Consider the following 23,736-nt stretch of genomic DNA (forward strand, 5'->3'; position numbering starts at 1 on the left):
TTTGCTGTTTGATTAAATGTGACCCCATGTTGCACTCACATACAACCACACACACACTCTTGCTCCAAAGGGACTGCTTGACCCAAGCTGTTCACACTAAAACTAGTTCTGCGGTGCATATGATGAAACACACACACACACACACACAAATGTGCCGTGTCTTTCCTGAGCCCGAGCGCAGCTACAACAAGCGTCAGATGAGCCGTATCTACCCCAAAGGGGGCCGAGTGGACTCCAGTAATTACATGCCTCAGATCTTCTGGAACGCCGGCTGCCAGATGGTCTCGCTCAACTTCCAGACCCCAGGTACCGCATCACGCCACGCGGGGCCCCTGTCGACCTCACTCACACGCACACACAGGTTCTAAAAATATGCTCTCTTGACGATTAATTAAAGACGCGGGATGGACGAAATGTTTCAAAGAGTTTAAAAGTGCTGTGATGCGTGCGTGTGGTGAGGAGATGACACGCTCAGTTTAACATTTTTTTTTAGTATTTTGAAGCAATTTCTACCTTAGGAAGTCATAAAAATCATCAGTCCGGATTGTTGCCATGCACATTCCAAAACATGCGTGTCAGGTAGGGCAGAACGATTAATTGAATTCAAATCGTCATTGCAGTTTTCCTATTTTCAAATTCGATTATTTTATATTTAAAAAATAGTTCAGTTTAGTACACAGTAAATTCTGTAGAGTAAATTTGATTATTTAAAGTGGGACCAAATAGACTCCGTTTTAGAGTGATGTTTACACTTGGAAGAGATTATAATAAAGAATTCAAAAAATAAATGAAAGTCACTCAAGGGTTGAGGAAGGAATTCACGACCTTCAGTTTGGGAGACAATTGATCTACTCCTTGAGCCACGCGGCTCCTGCTGTGTGTTAGTATTTTGCTCGTGTCAGCTGGAATCTTCGTAATAGTTTTTGGTCTCCTCTTGGAGATAAGCAATCAGTAGGAGGGGCATATCTCAGGTGGTAGTGTGGCAGTCTCCCCAAGCTGAAGGTCGTAAGTTGGTCCCTCGACCCTTGAATGACTTTTTTTTTTTTTTTTTTTCAATTCTGTATTATACTCTCTTACTCTTAAATCTGAGTCTATTTGGTCCCACTCTAAATAGAGTTAAATTTACTCTACAGAATTTACTGTGTATCAGGTTCATTGAGGACTCTAATTTGTGTATATAAAACGGATGTCAAGATGAACGTCAGTCTCAGTATGGTGGGGCGCAAGCTGTGTTGTAAAGCAGCTGTTGCCCCATCACCCGAGGCGAAAGGACCATCCGACATATGGCGCCTCCTGCAGCTGGCCATGTGCGAGGCCGGAGGCGCTGGCACGAGAGGATGAGCGCCTTCTAAGCCTTTGCTATGCTTTTGATTTGTCTGTGTGTGTTTCCCTCCTCCTCGACTTCGTCGTCAGATCTGGCCATGCAGCTGAACCAGGGAAAGTTTGAATACAACGGATCCTGCGGGTGAGAGCATCTCCCTCCTCTCTCTCTCCCACTCTCATCACTTAAAGCTTGTCACATCTCATTAGCGGTTGCCGTTAGCGACCGTGGCCGCCTCGCGCTCCCCTGGGCTTGTAAGTGGTTTTTCGGAGAAGTCATCTGTCTCGTCCTCCTCCGTACCGCCCGCTCTCACCCTGAGGACTCGGACTTCACTGATAATGCTGGAAATGTAATATGTGTCATATACAAGGAGGTCGTGCGGCTTTTGCCAAACCACCATTATGTCTAATGGGACACGGGTGCACACTGAACGTGAAATATATCATTTCATTGATTTTTTTTTTTTTCCCCCCATTATTGTGCACATCAGGTACCTGCTGAAGCCCGACTTCATGCGGCGCTCCGACCGAATGTTTGATCCTTTCTCGGAGACGCCGGTGGATGGCGTCATCGCCGCCACGTGCAGCGTGCAGGTCAGACATCACACCGGATCTAATGCATGCGAGTGGGTTTGACGACTTGCTAAGTGCAGTGTGAAAAGGGCTTAAAAGTGCAGATTGGATGCACCCAGTCAATATCAGCTTGTCATCATCCAAATACACCACTTGGCGATTTATACTGTACTGTATATTGCTGAATTATTAACTATTTATTTACACTTGTTTACGTTTGGTAGTTTGCTAAGTAGTAAATTGAATATACTGAAATTACTGGGCGAAATGACACGTTCCTTTGTCTTTGTCAGGTGTTCTCGGGCCAGTTCCTGTCAGACAAGAAGATCGGCACGTACGTGGAGGTGGACATGTACGGCCTGCCGACCGACACCATCCGGAAAGAGTTCCGCACGCGCATGGTGATGAACAACGGGCTCAACCCCGCCTACAACGAGGAACCCTTCGTCTTTCGAAAGGTACAAACCCTCTAGGGTCATGCATAGGTGTTCATTGTATTTATTGAAGAAAAATATATACAGTGATACCTCGGCTGACGAACGCTTTAGCTCCCGAACTTTTCGCCTCACGAACATTAAATTCGCGAGAATTTAGTCTCTGCTGACGAACTACTTTTCGGCGGACGAACCAAACCACGCGGTCGAACAGCACCACGGTGGCGGCCACGAGAAGCTGACGCACGCTCACGGCGTCCCAGTTCGTCACCCCCTTTCTTTTAGTGCGGACGCGGTTTGTGTTTGATAGACATTTTGAGTGTACTTTTGCTATTATGGGACCGAAAAAGACCCCACCACAGGCTAGTGTTAAGCCTAATGCTTACCAGCGAGGGACGGCGATTCGGCGGCGCGTTTGCATTGTAGTCAATGGAGTTCGCGCCACTAAAAAAAGCGAAAGTGCCATCACGTACCTCAAAAAAGGAGAAAATCGTGCCACGGCTGTTTAGTCCCAGGAAAGAGGTGAAAGTAGTTGGCGGTGCTCACTTTTTGTTGACTCGCTAAAGTGCTCCACTTCCTTGTTCACCAAGGGACACGCCTCCTCCGCTCCGGTGAGCACGAAAGTGCGAATGAGCGACAACCGTTCCATAAACACTCTACGCGGTGAAACGCTCGCGAATGAAGTAAGTCTACCATTGCTACTATCCTTAAGAACTACCATCACAAAGTAAAATAAAACGACTTTATTATACAGTAAAATTCATTTCTTTAATTACAATACAATAGCACATTTATTATACATAAAATAAGGTATATTTTTGTGTAGTTTTAAGGCTTATTTAGTAGAAAATTATGTTTTATAGGGACCTGGGAACGGATTATTCTCATTTTAATGGTTTCTTATGGGAAATAAATGTTCGGAAGAAGAACTTTTCGGCTTACACACACTCTCTGGGAACCAATTAAGTTCGTGAGCCGAGGTATCACTGTATTCGAGTTAACAATTAGATTTTATTGACTTTTTATGAAACTTATTTTCTCTAGAAAACTTAAGGGAGCTATTTTTTTATTGAAGTATTCAACATTCTAGGACGTTGTGCTGATCCTCCCTACTGCGTTTGTACACTAGTGTGAATGATTTAGAAAATAAAAAAACACCTTTTATCAAGTTGAAAATCTGCAAAGCTGTTTAAAAAACACATGCTTAAAGTCATCTAAACAGTTAAGTGTCTACTACACAATAACGCAAATTGGGTCAAGAATTGACCAACCCGCTTAAATTAATAAACCACAAAGCAACCCGAGAATACCAATTGTTTTGAGGGTTATTCATTTCACCCAACGTTTTGGTTTAATTGAACAACCCAATTGAATTGTGTCAAAATCAACTGACCCAACTCTGAGTTATTTAATAACCCACAAAGCAACCCAATTTATTGGGTTGTTGGCCCGACTGTAAGGGTTAAATAAAGAGCTTTGGTTTAATTGAATAACCCAAATGTTGGGTTGGTCGATTTTTGACCCAATTTAGTTTATTTTTTACCCAACTTTTTTTTTTTTTACTTTTAACGTGATTTAAATTGTGTTCTAATATTTTCGATTTCAGGGGTGGTTGTGTGTTTATTTGTGTTATTTTCAAATGAAACCCTTCAGAAATAATTTATTATATTACATATCATCACCGTGGATTGGCTGGCAACCAGTTCAGGGTGTACCCCGCCTACTGCCCGAAGCCAGCTGGCGTAGGCTCTAGGGATGTAACGATAACTGCAACATCGTGATATTGCAATATTAAAACTGCCACAATATATCGTCGTTTGTCATGTCACGATATTAAAAGCAGCACATCTCTTTAAAAGGTCAGCTTGATTTCCATTTGTGCATTTCTAGCACCCTCTGGTGGCTATCTTTTTAGTACAATTTAATTTTCACAAGGCATGTTTTGGCCCTTCTATGTATATAAACCGGGTCAATATGTGGAGGAACTCAGTGTAAGTGCCTCGATATTAAGTGTTATTAGAGATTGTAGGTTGTTTATAAGCATTGCTGTAATGTACAAAAGCACAATATTGTCTCTTTTTTTTTTTTTTAACTCACTCACTCCCAAACATTTTCACCGATGCAATCCTCGTCGTCGCTCTCGGTTGTTTTACTGGATTTTGACTGATTTTGCAAGGTCCACAGAATTTTGTGTTCTATTGCTATAAAAAAAAAACATGGAGACTACCGAAAGAAAGATTAAAGTCTCTCCTTTCATCAGGAAAAAAAAAAAAAGTATAATTCTAACCGTTTACGTTTTGCAGCAATTAGCATCAGAATATAGCTAAGTTTTATCATTATTCACAAATCAATTTAGAAATTGTGAGTAATTGAGCTTTTTTTCAACATGGCCCTGGTTGATCGTCTTTGCTCTGCTGCCACCTGCTGTCTGTTTGTGTAATAACTACCATTTCGTCAACCGTTCTTTGCAGTTGAGAGGCTGCATCAAAGGAAAAAAAACAAACAAACATAAAAACGTATAAATACGTCTTTGGGAACAAACGAGTTAATATTAACTTTTTTTTTCTTTTTTTTTTTTCTTTTTTTTTTTTTTAACAATACTGTGACCTTTTTTTGTATCGCCAACCTCCCCACAATATCGTGATAATTTTCATACCCTGATAATATCGTATTGTGATGTTTGGATATCGTTACATCCCTAGTAGGCTCCAGCAGCCACACGACCATAGTGAGGAAAAGCGGTTAAGAAAATGGATGGATGGATACACATCATCAAAAAACAGTATTATTATTACAATTTACGATATATTCTTCAAAACAGTAAATAAAATGTATAACTTACACCTCAGGGCTGGTGCAGGCTGTTTTGAATGTGTGCGTAATAGTGCTGCTCTCAGCACAATGAGAAGTCTCTCAGCCGTGACTGTGACTCCAGCTCCCTTGAACACACACCATCAATCACAGCCTGATGCAACCCTGCAACACACTCGCACACATTGTGAGCGCTATCAGCGAGGGCCATCGCAGGCTGCCGGCAAGGGCCCTTTTGTCACATGTGCAAACGGGGCCGGCGGGAAGCGGCAAACACCTTGAAAAGCTCCGCCGGCGTGCGTGCCGGCGTGCAAGACTCACGGGATGGGTCACAAGCCTGGCGGGCGGCACCGACGCACACTTTTGCATCCGTTCATTCATCTCTAGTGAGGATTCTCTTATCTTTTCGCCGGGGATTAATCATCCTCTGCGCTTTGTTCGCTTATCTCAAGACTTCTCTCGCTATAGATGTAAATATACAAGATATACAGCACCCAATCACGACACATACTTTGCCACCTAATCTTTTCTTCTACCCTGCTGATTGAGAATCCAAAGCGATGCAACATCGCCATCTACAGGCGTTTGTTAGTCATCACAGTGGTTTACAAACCTGAATTTCACACGCAAGCTGGGTGACTCTTTCATGCCTAACCGTTGTAAAACTTGTCGATTATATACATCAGTTGCAGCAATTTCTTTCCGCTACAAGCTACATCACGATAATCTGCTTTTTTATGGTTATTGTCTCACTTACCCTCTTTATGAGAACAAAAAAAATACATCGAAAAAATAGCCCACGAAAATGCAAAGCACCCTTCCTCTGACACGTTTTTCGTGGCAGGTAATCTTGCCAGATCTGGCGGTGCTGCGCCTGGCCGTGTACGACGACAACAACAAGCTGATCGGCCAGCGAATCCTGCCGCTGGACGGCCTGCAGGCCGGCTACCGTCACATCTCGCTGCGGAACGAAGGCAACAAGCCCCTCTCGCTGCCCACCATCTTCTGCCAGATCATCCTCAAAACATACGTGCCCGACGGCTTTGGAGGTGAGCGGGGGGTGGGGGTTCGGGGGGGGGGGTTGGCATACACCGGCGCTATGGGTTGATTTCACGCCGCTCGGTTTATAATAAGCCTACAGGGGAACTTTGTTTTTGTTTTCTTTTAACTTCCTTCCTTCACGCTGCTGGTAGGTTTGCCAGTAATGATGGTGCAAGTCAATGTGCGGCCGCAAAGGCTTTAAACATGCAAATGAGAAGACATTTGCAGCTGTCATTAAATGAAGCCGAAGGGTTGGAGCAGGGAAATGACCGCTTTCATTAGCGCCCCCTCCTGCTGGGGGGATCTGTTGCTAGAATCACTTTGTTTTTGAATTTTTTGGTGATTGCTTTTCTTTTTATACTTATGCCAAGCCCTTGTTATGTTTATGCTGGATTTACAATAATATAAAGCTTTTTTTTCTTTTTTTTTTTTAACCGTACAATCATTGTTCCATTACAATTTGATGACAGATACTGTACTGTTTTTATATAATAGTTTCCTCCGCATCAGATCTATATCATACCTTAATGTTAATTAAACAGGAAAAATATCATTAAATATTATTAAATATATTATAAGATAAAATAAACATGTCAGAATTATTTTTAGTATAAATAAATAAATAAATAAATAATCAAAATTCCAGGGAAAAAATAATCTGGATTTTAATACAGTACATTATTGTCAAATATATACAAGTAAGAAATAAATTAATAACCCTCTTAATGAAATTGTGTATTGAAAATATTTTTATACATATTTTAATTCACCTATTAGATCAAATTCAGAGAATGTATTTCTTTTTAGTATTTTTAAATATTTAAATGCATAAAGTAGCATTATTTTTTTTACCAAAATTATTTTATTTACATGTTTTTATATCAAATGTGTAGTGATAAAAATTTATGTAAATTAACAATGCTCTGAATTTCATTAAATGTTATTTCCTTGAATATTATAAAATATATAAAATACAGTATATTTTATTTAAAAAAATAACTGCACTCAATATATTTTTAAGATTTTGTATATCAGAAAATCTTTATTACTAGTAGTTATGTAGTAGCAGTTAATATTTTCGTAATAAAAACTATGTACATTGAATACATATTTTTTTAAATATTTTGGGCCTCTAAAATTGTATACATTTTTGTTTGTATTCAAGTTGGCAAAAAAAAAAAAAAAAAGGAGTGGGAGCTGGTATGAAAAAATATTTAAAGCACTATAGAGACGTGAGTGATTTTTGAACCAAGCGAGCTTGAACAATATGTTGCAGCTATCGTAGACGCTCTGTCCGACCCGAAGAAGTTCCTGACCATCGCGGAGAAAAGAGCCGACCAGATGAAAGCCCTCGGCATTGACACTGTAATGTCACACACACAAACAAAACAAAAATGAGCAGTTATAGTGAAAAACTGACGATCGCGTCCCATCTCAGAACGACATCGCCGACGTCCCTAGCGGCAGCTCCAAGAACGACAAGAAGGGAAAGGGCAAAGGGGATACGGTGAAGGCCAGCGTGACGCCGCAGAGCAGCTCGGACGTCGCTCAGACCTCCAACTCCGCCCAGAACAACACGGCAGAGACTAAGAAAGGTACACGGGCGTTTCGCATGTGCATTATTTGAAAACACACACGGACTCATTGATTGTTGTCCTGCACTGTTGCAGACAACGCACTGGTACCTAATGTCAGCATTGAAGACTTAAAGCAAATGAAGGTACATTTGGAAAAGTCATTTGTATTGAAAAAATAAATTGGTATTAGTGAAGTAATGCGTGTCCGTCTCACTGCAGACGTACATTAAACTCATCAAAAAGCAGCAAAAGGAGCTGAGCGCGTTAAAGAAGAAGCACTTAAAGGTAAGCACCTCAATACTTTCTCCTTACATTGCTCATAAATGTGCTTTTTTGGAAATTATTGTTATTAATTGTCTTTCCAGGATCAAAACGTGATGCAGAAAGCCCACTGCACGCAGGTGGACAAGATGGTGTCGGCCCACGACAAGGAGAAGAGCACACTGGAGAAACTGCTGGAGAAAGCCATCAAGAAACGAGGGTAAAACAGCACACGATAATAAGGCGGAGAAGTACAAATTATGATGCAAATTCATCAACCGGTCAAATGATCATTTGAATTTTTTCCAACTTGTCCATCAGGGAAAACAATTGCCAAGAACTGAAGAAGGAAACCGAAGACAAGATCCAAACGCTGGTCACCGATCACAAAGCAAAGGTGCGACATTCACGACACTCCAATCTTCTGACATTGTTGTGAATCCTGACGAGGGCGTTCGTGTGCGCGGCAGGTGAAGGACATCACGGCGCAGCACACCAAGGAATGGTCGGAGCTGATCAGCGGCCACAGCAGCGAAGAGCAGGAGATGAAGGACGCGCACGTCACGCAGCAGTGCGAGCACCTCAAGAAGCTGCTGAGCAGCGTTCAAGAGCAGCAGACCGGACAGCTCAAACTCATAAACGAGCGGTTAGACATGCTTTCTGATCCACTCTTTTGTGTGTATATTGGAAAGTGGATGGAGTGAGGTTCCCATAGTAGAAAAGTTAGCATGACTGTATGCCAAATTGTTTGCAACTCATTGTAAAACGTGCCATAGTACTGTGCCTACTGTATTAATTGGTAGTAAGAGAGAATGGAGTGAGGTTCCCACAGTAGAAAAGTTAGCATGACTATATGTCTACATCGCTGCAACTCATTGTAAAATGAGCAGTATTGTATGTAGCTACTACAGTGATTGGTAGAAAGAGAGAATGGAATGAGGTTCCCAAGGCTGGCAAAGTTAGCATATGGATAGCTCTGCATCCCTGCAACTCATTTTACACATTACCATAGTGTAAGTAGTACAATCCAGAATAGAGTTACATGAATAGAGTGTGTCACTGATTTGTCGAATTGTCTCTATTGTAGTTACTGCAAAATGGTGTGAAGTGAATGGAATGAGGTTCCCAAGGTTGTAAAAGTTAGCATGTACGGTATATACTTATCCATGTCTGTGACCCATTTTATTCCACATTACCATAGTGTACAAACCTGATTGGAAGAAGGTGAGGATAGATTGAGGTTCCCAGGGGAGCGAAGTTAGCATGTCAATACACTTGTATCCCCAAACTTTTTTTTTTTTTTTTAATTGCCATATGTATATATGTATCTAATACACCGACAGGTGAAAAGTGGATTGAGTTAGGCTCCCAAGGCTAGAAAAAATAGCATATATTTACTTCTGGACCCCTGCTACTCCTTTTATGCATTCCCACAGTATACTGTACAGTATACGCAGAAGGTATAACACTGATTGGAGAAAAGTGAGGATGGAGTGAGGTTCCCCAGGCTGGCAAAGTTAGCATGGAAATATTTCTGCATCTCCATAATTATTTATAAATATTGACTTAGTGTAAACATCTTTAACAGCAGACAGGTAGAAAGGGAATGGAATGAGGTCCCCCAGTTTGGAAAAGTTAGCGCATCAATGTACCTGCATCCCTGCACTTAATCTTTTTTTTTTTTTTTTTTTTTTTTTTCCATCTAGAATGCTTTCACATATTGCTCATTTTCTCTCAGCAAGAATGAGTATGATGAACTTAATTGGCTCTGAGCTGCAGAAATTGCTACCTTTCTGTACCAGAAATGTGGCAAAACACACTTTGTTAAGTTCGTCATTTTCAGTTTGTTGTTCTGACGCAGGCAGAGCAAAGAGATGAAAGCCAACCAGGCCAAGATGTCCATGGAGAACAGCAAGGCCATCAGCCAGGACAAGAGCATCAAAAACAAGGCGGAGAGGGAAAGGTGCAGTGCACACGCACGTTATTAACACACAGTGTGTCCACACATGATGGAGTGCTCGATGTTGTTGTGCGTGTCGGACCATCCGAACCTTCTCTGGGTCCAGTGACTCCAAGGACAAACTGTACTCAACGACATTTACGATGCACAACCTTAAAGTAAACTGCAATCCGTGCGGCATCCATTTGAAGTGCTCTGACGCCATTTTCTTTGTGATGCGCAGGAGAGTGCGAGAGTTGAACAGCAGCAACACCAAGAAGTTCATGGATGAGAGGAAGAGGGTGTGTACACAAACAAGAAACGCGCGCGTGTGCAGGGAAGACATTACAATTGCATGTTTGTGTTTGTGTTAGTTGGCCATGAAGCACCAGAAAGAAATGGAGCAGCTGGAGAAGAACCAGAGAGAGCAGGTGGAGAAACTGGACAAGTTCAATGAACAGGTACAAGGCAACATGACATATAAGTCACATTTTTATTAAAAATAAATAAATAAATAGAAAATCTACATTTAGCAGACATTTCACTAGGTACACCAAACAACATCCAATCCATAAATGTATTACGCCTTTCTAAAGATATTCATGTTTTTTTTTTATTTCCATCCATCCATGTGGGTATACATGTATTATATGTGGACACGTATGTTCTTTTTTTGTTTTTGGTTGTTTTTAATATGATTTGCTTTTCCTGGCACAGCTTTTGGCATCACACCATGCAAACAAACAAAAAGGTAGGCACCTCTTCCACGTTCTTTTTGTTTTTGTTTCATCATTAAGATTTTTATGCTTTTAAATGCCCTCAAGTCTGCCGTTAGCGATATTTTTCGTTTTCATCTGTATTTCATGATCACATACGCCATATAAGGGGCGGTCAATAAGGTGTTTGTATTGCCAATTTGGACTTGAAGAAACGAAGCAAAGCAGCCATCTGTTGAAAGAGAGCTGCTTTATTTCAAGTGGCCTACAGGGGGCAATGTTCCAAGTTTGTGTGTCAAATGCATGCTAACCTAGCCACAAAAGCATCATGAATCCATTTGTTCCATTTATGAACAGTTCATAATAACGGTCAATGTTAGCATAAAACATTAAGGCTTCTGCAAATGAACATTTGAACTTGATTTGCAGTTAATCAGGTGTGCTGACTCCCATTTATCTTGAATGAAGTTGAACGTGTTTCTGGTTTACTTCTGAACAGAATCATTCGTTGTCATTGAACCACAGGGCGCAACGAAATTAAATACAGTTACAACAAATCCAAGAGACGTTTAAAAAATTAAAAAAAAACATTGACCAACAGAGGGAGACAAACTAGAAGCCTGACGGGTCGCCCAAAACGCCGCCCTGGTTCTCAGATGAAATAACGAAAAACATAAGGGGAGAGGAACAAAAACAGCTCCAGACTATTCTCCTACGAAGAAGCACAGATTTTGGGGGTGAAAAAAACCTCAGCAAACAGACACATTGTGCACAATGTGCACGTGTCTTCCTTATATGTTTGTTAACGTTGTGTATGAACGTGTGTTTAAAGGCAAAGGACATGCAGCAGATGGCCAAGTTGGAGGAGGAGATGGAACGCAGACCTGCTACGGTGGTGTGAGCGTCTGACACGTGCGCACACGCACACACACGCACACATGCGCCATAAGCTCAGCCACAAACACGCACACACACGCACGCACACACACTGTAGCCCCCATATAACACCATTTAGCTTTGAAACTGTGCACATAAACACTTTGTATGTGACATGATTGGAATGTAGCACTGTTTGTACAATCACACGTGATTTTAAACGCAATGCTGTTTTTTTTTTTGTTTTTTTTTTTGTTTTTTTTTTTAAATCATTTTGTGTTGCGGTAGCACTTTTAAAAAAATATATACCACAATGACTACTTTCACGGTGCTTTCACCATCAGGGATGCTCTAAAAAAAACAAAAAAACAACAAAAAAAAACACTAAGCTAAATTTTACTGATTCTTATCACTTCCATACAATTGTGTTAAATAATAATAAATTATCCGATCCAATTGTTTGGAAATGTTAAGCAAAAAAAAAAAAAATTCTTCATCTGATTATCCTGCCAAAAAAAGCAATTGTGTTGCCTGAAATGTTTTCATTTTAACATGTTTCATTGATTTGCCTCTGAAAAACTTCAAAACGCGTTTTAGAATGTAAAAGAGGGCTGGGCAAAGTCCATTCATTTTTTTTCATTTTTATAATTTTGTGATCTTTGATCACATTAAATCATTTTTTTAAATTATGATTTAAAAACATAAACATATTCACACAATTACATATACATTTCAAAAATATATTTTTTTAATTAAATCGCCAATTTTACGTACAATACTATTTTTAAATACACATTTCAACTTTTTTTTTTTTTCTTACTGTATCATCACATGACCATGTCCATTTTAAAAATCAAATGTGTCACCAGAGGACAAAAGTTTGCCCACTCCTTATGTGAAATAAATACACAACAATTCTAGTTGATGCAAAAAAATAAAAACTACAAAAATGGCCACCAAAATGTTAGCACGCTTGCAGCAACATCATGACATCATCAGAACACGTCTTTTTTTTCTTTTCTTTTTCTGTTTACTGTTTGTTTTACGTCGAATTGGCACGAGCAGAGGCCGCCCCTCGAGGGATGACCTCCCCCAAGGCACACTCGTGTGCTTCAATGAATGAGAGGGAAAAAAAAAAGTGCTTTTATTCTCTGGCTTTTGCAAACGTGCCACGCGGTGTCTGTTAGGATTGTTTTAACTTATTTGAGCGAGCGTCAATGCCAAATTCAAGGGTTATTTATATGGAGATCTCTATATACATATATATATAAATAAATGAACATATATATATTATATATATTAGATATGATGTGTAGTTGAATTCTTTGTTTGTTAGCTTTTTTTTCTTGCTTTTTTTTTGCACTTTCCAGTCAGTCCAGAAGCAAAAATTATTTTTTTTGCAAATGTTTTTTTTTTTTTTTTTTTTACTGTAGCTCTCCAACCAACCATATTGTGTGTGTGTGTGTGTGTGTGTGTGTTCTTAATTGTCTTTTTCTTTTTTTTTGTATTTCTATTGTACTGTTGAACTTATAGCGAAGACGCGGTTGTTACCCGGCTCCTTTAATACTGTTTTTTAGTATGTGTACCAATAAATGACAGTGGAACATGGGAACTAAAAACAGCTTGCTTGTTTGTTTGTTTTTTGTTTGTTTTCATTTTTGCCTCATTGTACTTCTGCAATTCTATTCTATCCCTTTTTAGATTTTAACTATGATTATAAAGCACCTGGTGACAAAAGTCTTGCTGTTTTCAATAAGTCCTCTTACGTCACATAACTTCCTGTGAATACTCTTCTTCTCTTGTGGGATACATTTGGCAAAAAAAAAAAATTATAATAATAAAATAAACTAAAGTCCACATGCGTTCATCATAAAAAAATAAAATACAAAAATGCAGTGTAATCCATCCACAATCACAAGGAGGCATAAACGGAGTGGGAAAATATCAGAGATGGGATTTTCCAAGTGGATGATAAACATTGTCTTGTCCAGAGCAAAAGTAGTTTTTTTTTCTTTAATCTTTTAATGTTGCATACGAAGACAGAAAAATAATTCATAAAAATCCAGTAAGTCCAGTATGACAGCATCCACTTTGTCAAAAAAAGGCTCTTTTTTTTTTTTTTTTTTAAAGAAAGGGGCTAGCTTTCTAAAAATTAAAAAAGTAAAAACTTGCAACAAAATAAAAAGAATAAAATCAAATATATATATTTGAAAAAAAGTTCTTCTCCAGAACCTGCCAAAACCATTGAAACAAATATATTGAAAGTATATGGAAAATATCAAAAAAATAAAAATGATGAAAATAAAACTAAAAGTTCAAACAAAAGCCTTCTGGATGAAGTTGCACTCAGTGTGCCGGCTAAGAAGAAGTGTGCAGTTCTGTGAGGTTCTGCAGTCTACACTAAGGGGGAGGGATCACGCCACTTAACCCCCCCGACACTCTTCCAACCTCCACACACACACACAAAAAAAAATCACTTAAATAATCAGCTTCAATTTCCCAAAGAGACGACACCAGACCTGCCTTGCGAAACATCCGTTTGTCTCCTTTACTACCACGCAGCTCCCTGTGAGTAGCGCGTAAAAGCTCTTGCGCACTTTAGTACGGGCGCGGGGGTGGAGGCGGGGGCTTCGGCTGACTCAGGTGGGGGGTGGGCAACTTTTCGGGGGGTATGGGCGGAGGGGGGGTCTCCCGTCACGGCTCACTGGCGCCGCAACCTGCAGCCGAGCCAGAGCGAGAGCCACTGCGGGGATGAGGAGTGACGCGCACCTGATGACTCAAGAAATTCCGCACTTTTGTCTCCTTTAGTTTTGCTGCAACCCGGACTGGATCAAGCCAATTGTCTTTTTTTTTTTTTTTTTTCTTTTTTTTTTTTTTCTTGCTGCATTCGTGAGGATTTGAGGGGCGGCATCCCTCTCCTCTCGCTCGCTCTCTTTCTCTCCCTCTCTCTGTCTTCCTCCCGCCTCTTCTTTCTCTCTCAGCTCAGGTGCTGGCAGTCACTCCGGGTTCGCGTCTCCGGCGGTTTTTGGTGGGGGGGGGGAAACTGCTGGAAGATGGGACGAGCGGGATTCAGCACCACGGATAGCGGACGGCTTCTTCTACTGGGTCAGTGAAGTGCGCGTGTGTGTGTCGTCAACAAAAAAAAAAAAAAAAAAAGTGATTTCTAACAAGGATTGTTAATTTTTTTTTTTATTAAAAAAAAATTATATAAAACTAATTTGAAATATGACATGGTATATAATTTTAATATGGAATTTAATTTAATCACAAAGTGAGCATTTCTCAACTCAGTTTTTTTTTTTTTTTTTTATGCTGACTGTGCTTTATTTGGGGAATATTGATGTGCATGTGTGTGTTGGGGGGCAGCTCACACTGCAGTAGTTGCATTGCATTCCGAGTATTTTTAATTAAAAAAAAAATACAAAATGTATTTTTAAAAAAAACAGTTCATGAAATCCAATGGACATTTTTGTGTTAAATTTATTTTAGGTTGGCTCAACTTAAATCTCAGGGGCCCGAAAATGGCCCACGAGCCGTAGATTACACACCTCTTCATTTTGACTGCATCTTTTTCTTTGTGTGAGTAGTGTGTGCGGGCATGTTTACTTGTCTTGACTCAACACTGCATTGTGTGCACCAGAGCACAAATAATTATGAAAAAAATAATATTAAATCTAATGAGCTTTTATAACTTTGTTTTTTTTAATATAATAATTTAATTTGAAACAAATTTCATGTAAACGCAGACTCATGGAAGCTTTATATTGATCACTTTTTTTTTTTTTTTTTTTAATGCTGACTGTGCATTTTTTAATTTTTTATTTTTTTCCACTGATCGTGTTCCCGTGCAGGTGCGTTGCTGCTGTCGGTGTCGCTGGGTGAGCTGGAAGGGGAGAACCTATCGGGGCTGTCGGACAACCCAGACCGGGCCATCTTCGCCGTGCGGGAGAACGGCACCACATGCCTCATGGTGGAGTTTGCCGTCAAACTGGTGGTGCCCTACGACGTGCTGGCGCTCAACCGGATAGACGTAAGGAAGCTCCACCCCCTTGCACTTTGTCACCCACGTCACTCACCACTCTCAACAAGAATATGTTTTGATTTATTTTCATTTAGTGGTAGAATTGTGTGTAAAATGCTGACTCAGCATCATAAAAGCCCATTTTTTATTTTATTTCAGATAAAATGCTGATTTTTAATTGTGTATGTTTGATGCATTTTAACATTTTTATTATTGATTTTCAAACGGTATTTCTTTAATATTTTTTACGTCATGTTTTCGAAGGCTTTTCATTTGACTCGTCAGCCTAAAAGATGTTTGTTGATACTTCAAATGACTTCATAATATCCATTTTTGCAAGCATGGAATGAGTTTCTTTTCCTCGCGCTTGTGCGCGCTAACAGCTGATCACGGAGCAGGCGTCGTTCACGCTGCCTCGCAGCGCTCAGATCGACGGCAAGTGCGGCAGCACCGAGTCGGAGATCCACATCAGCTGGAAGAGCAACGCCTACACGCTGCGCATCTTCTTCGCCAAGGTGCCGCACAACCACGACAACAAACACACCACCATGTGTCAATACAGCATCAAGCCAAAACGATTAAAAGGACATTTTCAGATGCATTTTCATGCATTGTGTTAGTTTTTAAACTATTTTTACTCAGGGTGTCAAAATTAGTGCGTTAATTTAAAGTTTCTGTAACGCCGCTCTTTTTTTTTTTAACGCACAATTAGTGACCGTCCTTGCTCGTAAAAAATAAATGTATTAATAATGAATATATTTGTCGAGACTGGGGTCAGGATATATTTTACAATTTTAAAAATGTGCAAAATTTCACATTACTTCATGTTAAAGATTAGATACCTCTTGATATGAAAAGAAAATTGCACAGAGCTGTCACCGACGTCTTAAAAAAATGCAATTATGCCATCTAGTGGCAGAAAAATGACCAACACAAATCAATCTCACACTCCGGTTTTATAGTACAGTGCATCTTTTTAATTTTGTTCATTAATATGAAATTACTGTCAATGATTAAAAGATGCAGCCATGTTTCTATTAGTTTAACATTTTTTCCACTTTTATGTTAAGAGTATAAAACTTGGAAAAAAAATGTTTTATTATACATTTACAACAGACATTAAATATGTAATTAATTGTGAGTTAACTGCTGAAGTCATGTAATTAACTCATTCACTCCCAGCCATTTTTTTTTTTTTACTGGATTTTGACTTGCAAGGCCCATATAATATTGTGTTCCAATTCTATCAAAACATGGAGCCTACCAAAAAAAAAAAGATTAAAGTATCTTCTTTCGTCAGGAAAAAAAAAAAAAAAAGTATATTTATATGTGTTTCCATTTTGCAGCACTTAGCATTAGAATATATGCTAGTTTTGTCAATATTCACATTCCTGGTGAAAACACTGACAAAAAGAGCTTGTTGCAACATGGCTGATCTCTTATACTCTGCTGACACCATGTCAGAAGCGGCATCAAAGCCTTCTGTATGCTCTTGTATAAAAATAAAAAATAAAAAAAAGTCTAAAACACGTTTTTGGGAGGGAAGGACAAAATATTTAAAAACGTTTTTACACGTTTTTGGGATTGAATGAGTTAATTATGATTACAAATTTTATCGCCTGACATCCCTTATTTTTACACATTTCAAACGTGTTTGTATTGTTCCACAAATATAATTTCTGCTTTTAATATTCATTTTATTATGAATGGGTTTTCAAAGACGGCCCTAATTGTTGTGTGTGCGTGCGTATGTCAGGAGCTGCGTGCCAAGGGTGCGGAGGTGTGGAAGATCAGTAAGGTCCAGTTCGTGTACGACACATCCGAAAGTTCTCACTTCATCAACGCCTACAACCGTGAGTCGGCTGAATTTTACCACGACTCAGCAGCTTTACGCCCACTCGCAATGACATCGTCCTTGTAAACTATCTTTACTAGCGGCACCTTGACTTACGAGCTGAATTCATTCTATGAGCAAGCTCTGAATAGGATTGCGAATGTTTTCGCGTTTTCATCAGCGGGCAAGCACACGGCGACCACTCACCGCCTGTCGGCGTTGGTGACGCCGGCCGGCCTCTCGTACGTGTGCACGGCCCAGCAGACGCTGACCCTCATCAGCAGCGACCACCAGAAGGGCGTCACCGTCCACATGTACGACATCCAGATTCAACCCTTCGACATGGCCGCCGACTTCGTCTTCAGCGAGCGTGAGTAACGCCGGCCGCTGCATGTCGCGCTTCACGTACGTTTGGTACGCGCTTCTCTGTCGTGTCAAATTGACCAGATTTTTAATTTATGTTCACTTCAGAGGAACTTTGACACAACTTTGTGACATTTCTTACAAAAAAATGCATCTTTCTTGACATTTTGGAACTAAATGTTAACAAAAATAGTGTGACATTTTCTACCAAAAATGTGTCTCGCTTGACTTTGTGGACCTTTTTTACCAGAAAATGTTCATACAATTTTCTATTATTTCTTTCTAGGAGTGTTTCTGTCCATTTTTTGGCACTCACGTTACCAGAAAATTTCACACAAATTTGTACGATTTCTTACTAACAGTGCATCTTGATGGACTTTTTAGAAAGTTCTTATTAGAAAATGTTTGCACAATTTCTTACTGACTTCTTTTTTTCCTTTCATAACAAAAACGTTTTAATGTTTTGTACCATTTCTGACTAAAAGTGTCTTTGACATTATTTGGAGCTCACGTTACCAGAATTTGTAGCACAAATTTGTACTATTTCTTAGAAAAATTGTCTCGCTTGACTTTTTAGAGGTTTCATACCAGAAAATGAAAACATTTCTGTAAAAATTTCCTACTAAAGTGCATCACTGAATCATTTGGTAATAATGTTACCAGGAAACGTTACCGAAAATTTCAACCATTTCTGACAAAATATGTCTTACTTGACTTACCAGAAAATGATAAAAAACAAAATTCTCCATAAATTTCCAACTAGAAGTGTATCTGTGAATTTTTTCTCACTCACCAGAAAATTTCACACAAATTTTGACCATATACTAAAATTGCATCTTGATCTTTTTAAGGCTTTCCTACCAGAAAATGTTGACACCATTTTGTACCATTTCTTACAAAAAAATGTGTCTGGCTTGAATTTTTGCTTTCATACAAATATTATATATAACAAAAATTTGTGCCATTTGTTATAAAAAAAAAATCATATTAATTAATTTAAAAAAAAAAAGTGCATCTCGCTTGACTTTTTAGAGCTTTTGTACCAGATAATGAAAAAAAAAATCTGTAACAATATCTTACTTGAATTGTATCTCAGAATCTTTTGACACTCATATTACCAGAAAATTTCACACAATTTTGTACCATTTCTGACAAAAACTGTCTGGCTTGAATTTTGTGTTCATAGAAAAAAAAAATATTTTTATACAATTTCCTACTAAAAGTGTCTCTGGCATTATTTGGAGCTCACGTTACCAGAAAATGTAACACAAATTTGTACTATTACTTACAAAATGTGCATCTCGCTTGACTTTATAGCGCTTTCGTACCAAAAAATGACTACTAAATTGTAATTCTGAATCAAAAAAGAAAATGTTACAGTGACATTTCCTTCCGAATCACGAGTAGCTTATCTTCCTAACAAACGTTAGCAGAATTTCCGTGCAATTTTCCACTACATTCTCACATTTTTCTTGTCACTCCTTCCAGCATACAAGTGCATCACGGACCAGCGCGAGCGCCTGGAGGAGACCCTGCCCCTCATCCTGGGTTTCATCCTTGGCCTCATCATCGTCATCACGCTGACCGTGTACCACTTCCACCTCAAGCTGAGCGCCAGCAGCACGCCGCCGCAGCTACCGCGCGACCGCTCCATGTACAAGAACATGTAGAGGACTTCCTCGCTCCCGCACCGGGAGCATCTCCAGCCTTGCATGGATGTTCGCACAAAAATGGAAAAGCGGTTGGACTTTTATCCCATATCCTTGACGTTCATGTATTAGTACGCTCACGAGTCGTCTAATCGGGTGACTCGTTAAACTATTTAAGCCACAAGTGACATTTTAAAATTCTCCTAGTTAACATTTAACACTGGTAGTACCAAATTGGCATGTAGTTGGCAAGCAAGAATTTGGAATAAATGTTCAAACAGCTTTCCATGGCGCCGGTCTTTTTAATTGACATCATTTTCTTCCTTGACTAATATCAATGGCTGTGTTGGAAATTACTCCCTATCCACTACATAGTGTTCTAAGTACTCAGTTTGCCATTTTGTAGTGCTGTTCAAACATGTAGTGAATAAATTTAGTGTCATCAACCTATTAGAATCATCACTACAAGGATTTTTTTTTTTTTACAGGGCACTTTATAGTGGATAAGGAATGTTTCCAAACTGTGTTCTTCAACATTTGTCGTTGTTTCCTCGCTGCTAAAGGTGTCTCGTGTCGTCATTTCTTGTTGCTTTTGGAGCGTGCGTGCGTATGTGGGGGTGAGTGTGAGTGTGTGTGAGACAAACACAAAAGGAAGCAAGCCTGATCTAACTAAAAAAAAAAATGTGTAAAATGTTATTTTCCTGAAAAACTATGCATAAAAACCTCTGCTGAAAACACTCATTCTTGACTTATTTTTTTCCCCCCTGCGCCCTCAAAGGTGTCTTGCAGGCGTTATCGTCAAGGAGACCGATGATGGAGTCGGCGCACAGATGAACTATTGATTTTGTCATCGAAATTGAAAGCAGTATTTTTTTATTACAACCAGCTGAAGTTATTTGGGCAATTTATGTTCATATGATGTCTGTTTATGTTCCATTCAGGTTTTTTTGTGCAGTTCTAGCATTATTGATTCAACACTTGACATCAGGGGACATCGGTTTAACACATCGCTGTCCAAAGTTTGAGCTTCAAAATAAAAGCCCGCCAGTATATAACAGATAAGTTACTATACATAATTTCATTTGAAAAAAAATAAAAAATACAACATATCATGACATTTAGAAAATAAGTCTTACTATACAGCATGTCATTTGAAAAATAGTATACGTGTCTAGTAAGGCATTTTTTTAAAACGGTCATGTATAGTAAGGCTTTTTTTTTTTTTTTTTTTTTTTTAAAACGACCGTGTTTAGTAAGGCGGTTTTTAAAAAAAAAAAAATTTAAATGACCATGTACAGTCAGGCGTTTTTTTTTGTTTTTGTTTTTTTAAACGACCATGTATAGTAAGGCGTTTTTAATTTTTTTTAAATGACCATGTATAGTAAGGCGTTTTTAATTTTTTTTAAAACGACCATGTATAGTAAGGCGTTTTTAATTAAAAAAAAAACGACCATGTATAGTAAGGCGTTTTTAAGTTTTTTAAAAACGACCATGTATAGTAAGGCCTTTTTAATTTAAAAAAAAAACGACCATGTATAGTAAGGCGTTTTTTGATTAAAAAAAACGACCATGTATAGTAAGGCGTTTTTTGATAATAAAAAAAAACGACCATGTATAGTAAGTTGTTTTTTGATAATAAAAAAAACGACCATGTATAGTAAGGCGTTTTTTGATAATAAAAAAAACGACCATGTATAGTAAGGCGTTTTTTGATTAAAAAAAACGACCATGTATAGTAAGGCGTTTTTTGATTAAAAAAAAACGACCATGTATAGTAAGGCGTTTTTTGATCATAAAAAAAACGACCATGTATAGTAAGGCGTTTTTTGATCATAAAAAAAACGACCATGTATAGTAAGGCGTTTTTTGATCATAAAAAAAACGACCATGTATAGTAAGGCGTTTTTTGATAATAAAAAAAACGACCATGTATAGTAAGGCGTTTTTTGATAAAAAAAAAACCGACCATGTATAGTAAGGCGTTTTTTGATAATAAAAAAAACGACCATGTATAGTAAGGCGTTTTTTGATTAAAAAAAACGACCATGTATAGTAAGGCGTTTTTTGATTAAAAAAAAACGACCATGTATAGTAAGGCGTTTTTTGATCATAAAAAAAACGACCATGTATAGTAAGGCGTTTTTTGATAATAAAAAAAACGACCATGTATAGTAAGGCGTTTTTTGATAATAAAAAAAACGACCATGTATAGTAAGGCGTTTTTTGATCATAAAAAAAACGACCATGTATAGTAAGGCGTTTTTTGATAAAAAAAAAACCGACCATGTATAGTAAGTTGTTTTTTGATAATAAAAAAAACGACCATGTATAGTAAGGCGTTTTTTGATAATAAAAAAAACGACCATGTATAGTAAGGCGTTTTTTGATTAAAAAAAACGACCATGTATAGTAAGGCGTTTTTTGATCATAAAAAAAACGACCATGTATAGTAAGGCGTTTTTTGATTAAAAAAAAACGACCATGTATAGTAAGGCGTTTTTTGATCATAAAAAAAACGACCATGTATAGTAAGGCGTTTTTTGATCATAAAAAAAACGACCATGTATAGTAAGGCGTTTTTTGATCATAAAAAAAACGACCATGTATAGTAAGGCGTTTTTTGATAATAAAAAAAACGACCATGTATAGTAAGGCGTTTTTTGATAAAAAAAAAAACCGACCATGTATAGTAAGGCGTTTTTTGATAATAAAAAAAACGACCATGTATAGTAAGGCGTTTTTTGATTAAAAAAAACGACCATGTATAGTAAGGCGTTTTTTGATTTAAAAAAAACGACCATGTATAGTAAGGCGTTTTTTGATCATAAAAAAAACGACCATGTATAGTAAGGCGTTTTTTGATCATAAAAAAAACGACCATGTATAGTAAGGCGTTTTTTGATCATAAAAAAAACGACCATGTATAGTAAGGCGTTTTTTGATAATAAAAAAAACGACCATGTATAGTAAGGCGTTTTTTGATAATAAAAAAAAACGACCATGTATAGTAAGGCGTTTTTTGATAAAAAAAAAAACGACCATGTATAGTAAGGCGTTTTTTGATTTAAAAAAAAACGACCATGTATAGTAAGGCGTTTTTTGATTTAAAAAAAAAACGACCATGTATAGTAAGGCGTTTTTTGATTAAAAAAAACGACCATGTATAGTAAGGCGTTTTTTGATAATAAAAAAAACGACCAAGTATAGTAAGGCGTATTTTGATTAAAAAAAACAACCATGTATAGTAAGGCGTTTTTTGATTAAAAAAAACGACCATGTATAGTAAGGTGTTTTTTGATTTAAAAAAAAAAACGACCATGTATAGTAAGGCGTTTTTTGATTTAAAAAAAAAAACGACCATGTATAGTAAGGCGTTTTTTGATTAAAAAAAACGACCATGTATAGTAAGGTGTTTTTTGATTTAAAAAAAAAAACGACCATGTATAGTAAGGCGTTTTTTGATTAAAAAAAACGACCATGTATAGTAAGGCGTTTTTTGATAATAAAAAAAACGACCAAGTATAGTAAGGCGTTTTTAATTAAAAAAAAAACGACCATGTATAGTAAGGCGTATTTTGATTAAAAAAAACAACCATGTATAGTAAGGCGTATTTTGATTAAAAAAAACAACCATGTATAGTAAGGCGTTTTTTGATTAAAAAAAACGACCATGTATAGTAAGGTGTTTTTTGATTTAAAAAAAAAAACGACCATGTATAGTAAGGCGTTTTTTGATCATAAAAAAAACGACCATGTATAGTAAGGCGTTTTTTGATCATAAAAAAAACGACCATGTATAGTAAGGCGTTTTTTGATCATAAAAAAAACGACCATGTATAGTAAGGCGTTTTTTGATAATAAAAAAAACGACCATGTATAGTAAGGCGTTTTTTGATAAAAAAAAAACCGACCATGTATAGTAAGGCGTTTTTTGATAATAAAAAAAACGACCATGTATAGTAAGGCGTTTTTTGATTAAAAAAAACGACCATGTATAGTAAGGCGTTTTTTGATTTAAAAAAAACGACCATGTATAGTAAGGCGTTTTTTGATCATAAAAAAAACGACCATGTATAGTAAGGCGTTTTTTGATAATAAAAAAAACGACCAAGTATAGTAAGGCGTTTTTAATTAAAAAAAAAACGACCATGTATAGTAAGGCGTTTTTTGATAATAAAAAAAACAACCATGTATAGTAAGGCGTATTTTGATTAAAAAAAACAACCATGTATAGTAAGGCGTTTTTTGATTAAAAAAAACGACCATGTATAGTAAGGTGTTTTTTGATTTAAAAAAAAAAACGACCATGTATAGTAAGGCG

General features: G+C 37.8%; 2 protein-coding genes across 3 annotated transcripts in view; both read left to right on the top strand.

The window, feature by feature from the left end:
- The window catches only part of plcb4b (phospholipase C, beta 4b), a 51,500-nt gene extending 38,333 nt beyond the window's left edge, over positions 1-13,167 (top strand). The window contains exons 24-40 of one of the 2 annotated variants that reach the window (XM_077510709.1): positions 182-306; positions 1,414-1,465; positions 1,812-1,914; positions 2,187-2,351; positions 5,983-6,187; positions 7,456-7,544; positions 7,618-7,774; positions 7,850-7,899; positions 7,976-8,041; positions 8,122-8,237; positions 8,339-8,414; positions 8,488-8,663; positions 9,879-9,980; positions 10,201-10,258; positions 10,331-10,417; positions 10,674-10,707; positions 11,505-13,167. In XM_077510709.1, the coding sequence (XP_077366835.1) occupies positions 182-306; positions 1,414-1,465; positions 1,812-1,914; positions 2,187-2,351; positions 5,983-6,187; positions 7,456-7,544; positions 7,618-7,774; positions 7,850-7,899; positions 7,976-8,041; positions 8,122-8,237; positions 8,339-8,414; positions 8,488-8,663; positions 9,879-9,980; positions 10,201-10,258; positions 10,331-10,417; positions 10,674-10,707; positions 11,505-11,581 (1,738 nt within the window). In that variant the 3' untranslated portion in view covers positions 11,582-13,167. The remainder of the gene's footprint in view (positions 1-181; positions 307-1,413; positions 1,466-1,811; positions 1,915-2,186; positions 2,352-5,982; positions 6,188-7,455; positions 7,545-7,617; positions 7,775-7,849; positions 7,900-7,975; positions 8,042-8,121; positions 8,238-8,338; positions 8,415-8,487; positions 8,664-9,878; positions 9,981-10,200; positions 10,259-10,330; positions 10,418-10,673; positions 10,708-11,504) is intronic. The other variant, XM_077510710.1, reaches the window with a different exon arrangement.
- A 1,067-nt stretch (positions 13,168-14,234) lies between these two features.
- On the top strand, positions 14,235-20,156 carry lamp5 (lysosomal associated membrane protein family member 5). The gene is made up of 6 exons (XM_077510698.1): positions 14,235-14,653; positions 15,400-15,578; positions 15,953-16,084; positions 17,326-17,422; positions 17,585-17,773; positions 19,255-20,156. Exons 1-6 carry the CDS (start codon positions 14,602-14,604, stop codon positions 19,434-19,436), a joined length of 831 nt encoding a protein of 276 aa, XP_077366824.1. The 5' UTR covers positions 14,235-14,601; the 3' UTR covers positions 19,437-20,156.
- The last annotated feature ends 3,580 nt before the right edge of the window (positions 20,157-23,736 follow it).

The sequence above is a fragment of the Festucalex cinctus genome, chromosome 21, assembly GCF_051991245.1.
Source record: "Festucalex cinctus isolate MCC-2025b chromosome 21, RoL_Fcin_1.0, whole genome shotgun sequence".
Lineage (NCBI taxonomy): Eukaryota > Metazoa > Chordata > Actinopteri > Syngnathiformes > Syngnathidae > Festucalex > Festucalex cinctus.

Bases quoted from the DNA above. Each gene is read 5' to 3' on its own strand.
- lamp5 (XM_077510698.1), top strand. From the start codon at position 14,602: ATGGGACGAGCGGGATTCAGCACCACGGATAGCGGACGGCTTCTTCTA. The intron at 14,654-15,399 runs GTCAGTGAAGTG...GTTCCCGTGCAG, and splicing joins CGGACGGCTTCTTCTACTGG to GTGCGTTGCTGCTGTCGGTG. The intron at 16,085-17,325 runs GTGCCGCACAAC...TGCGTATGTCAG, and splicing joins TGCGCATCTTCTTCGCCAAG to GAGCTGCGTGCCAAGGGTGC.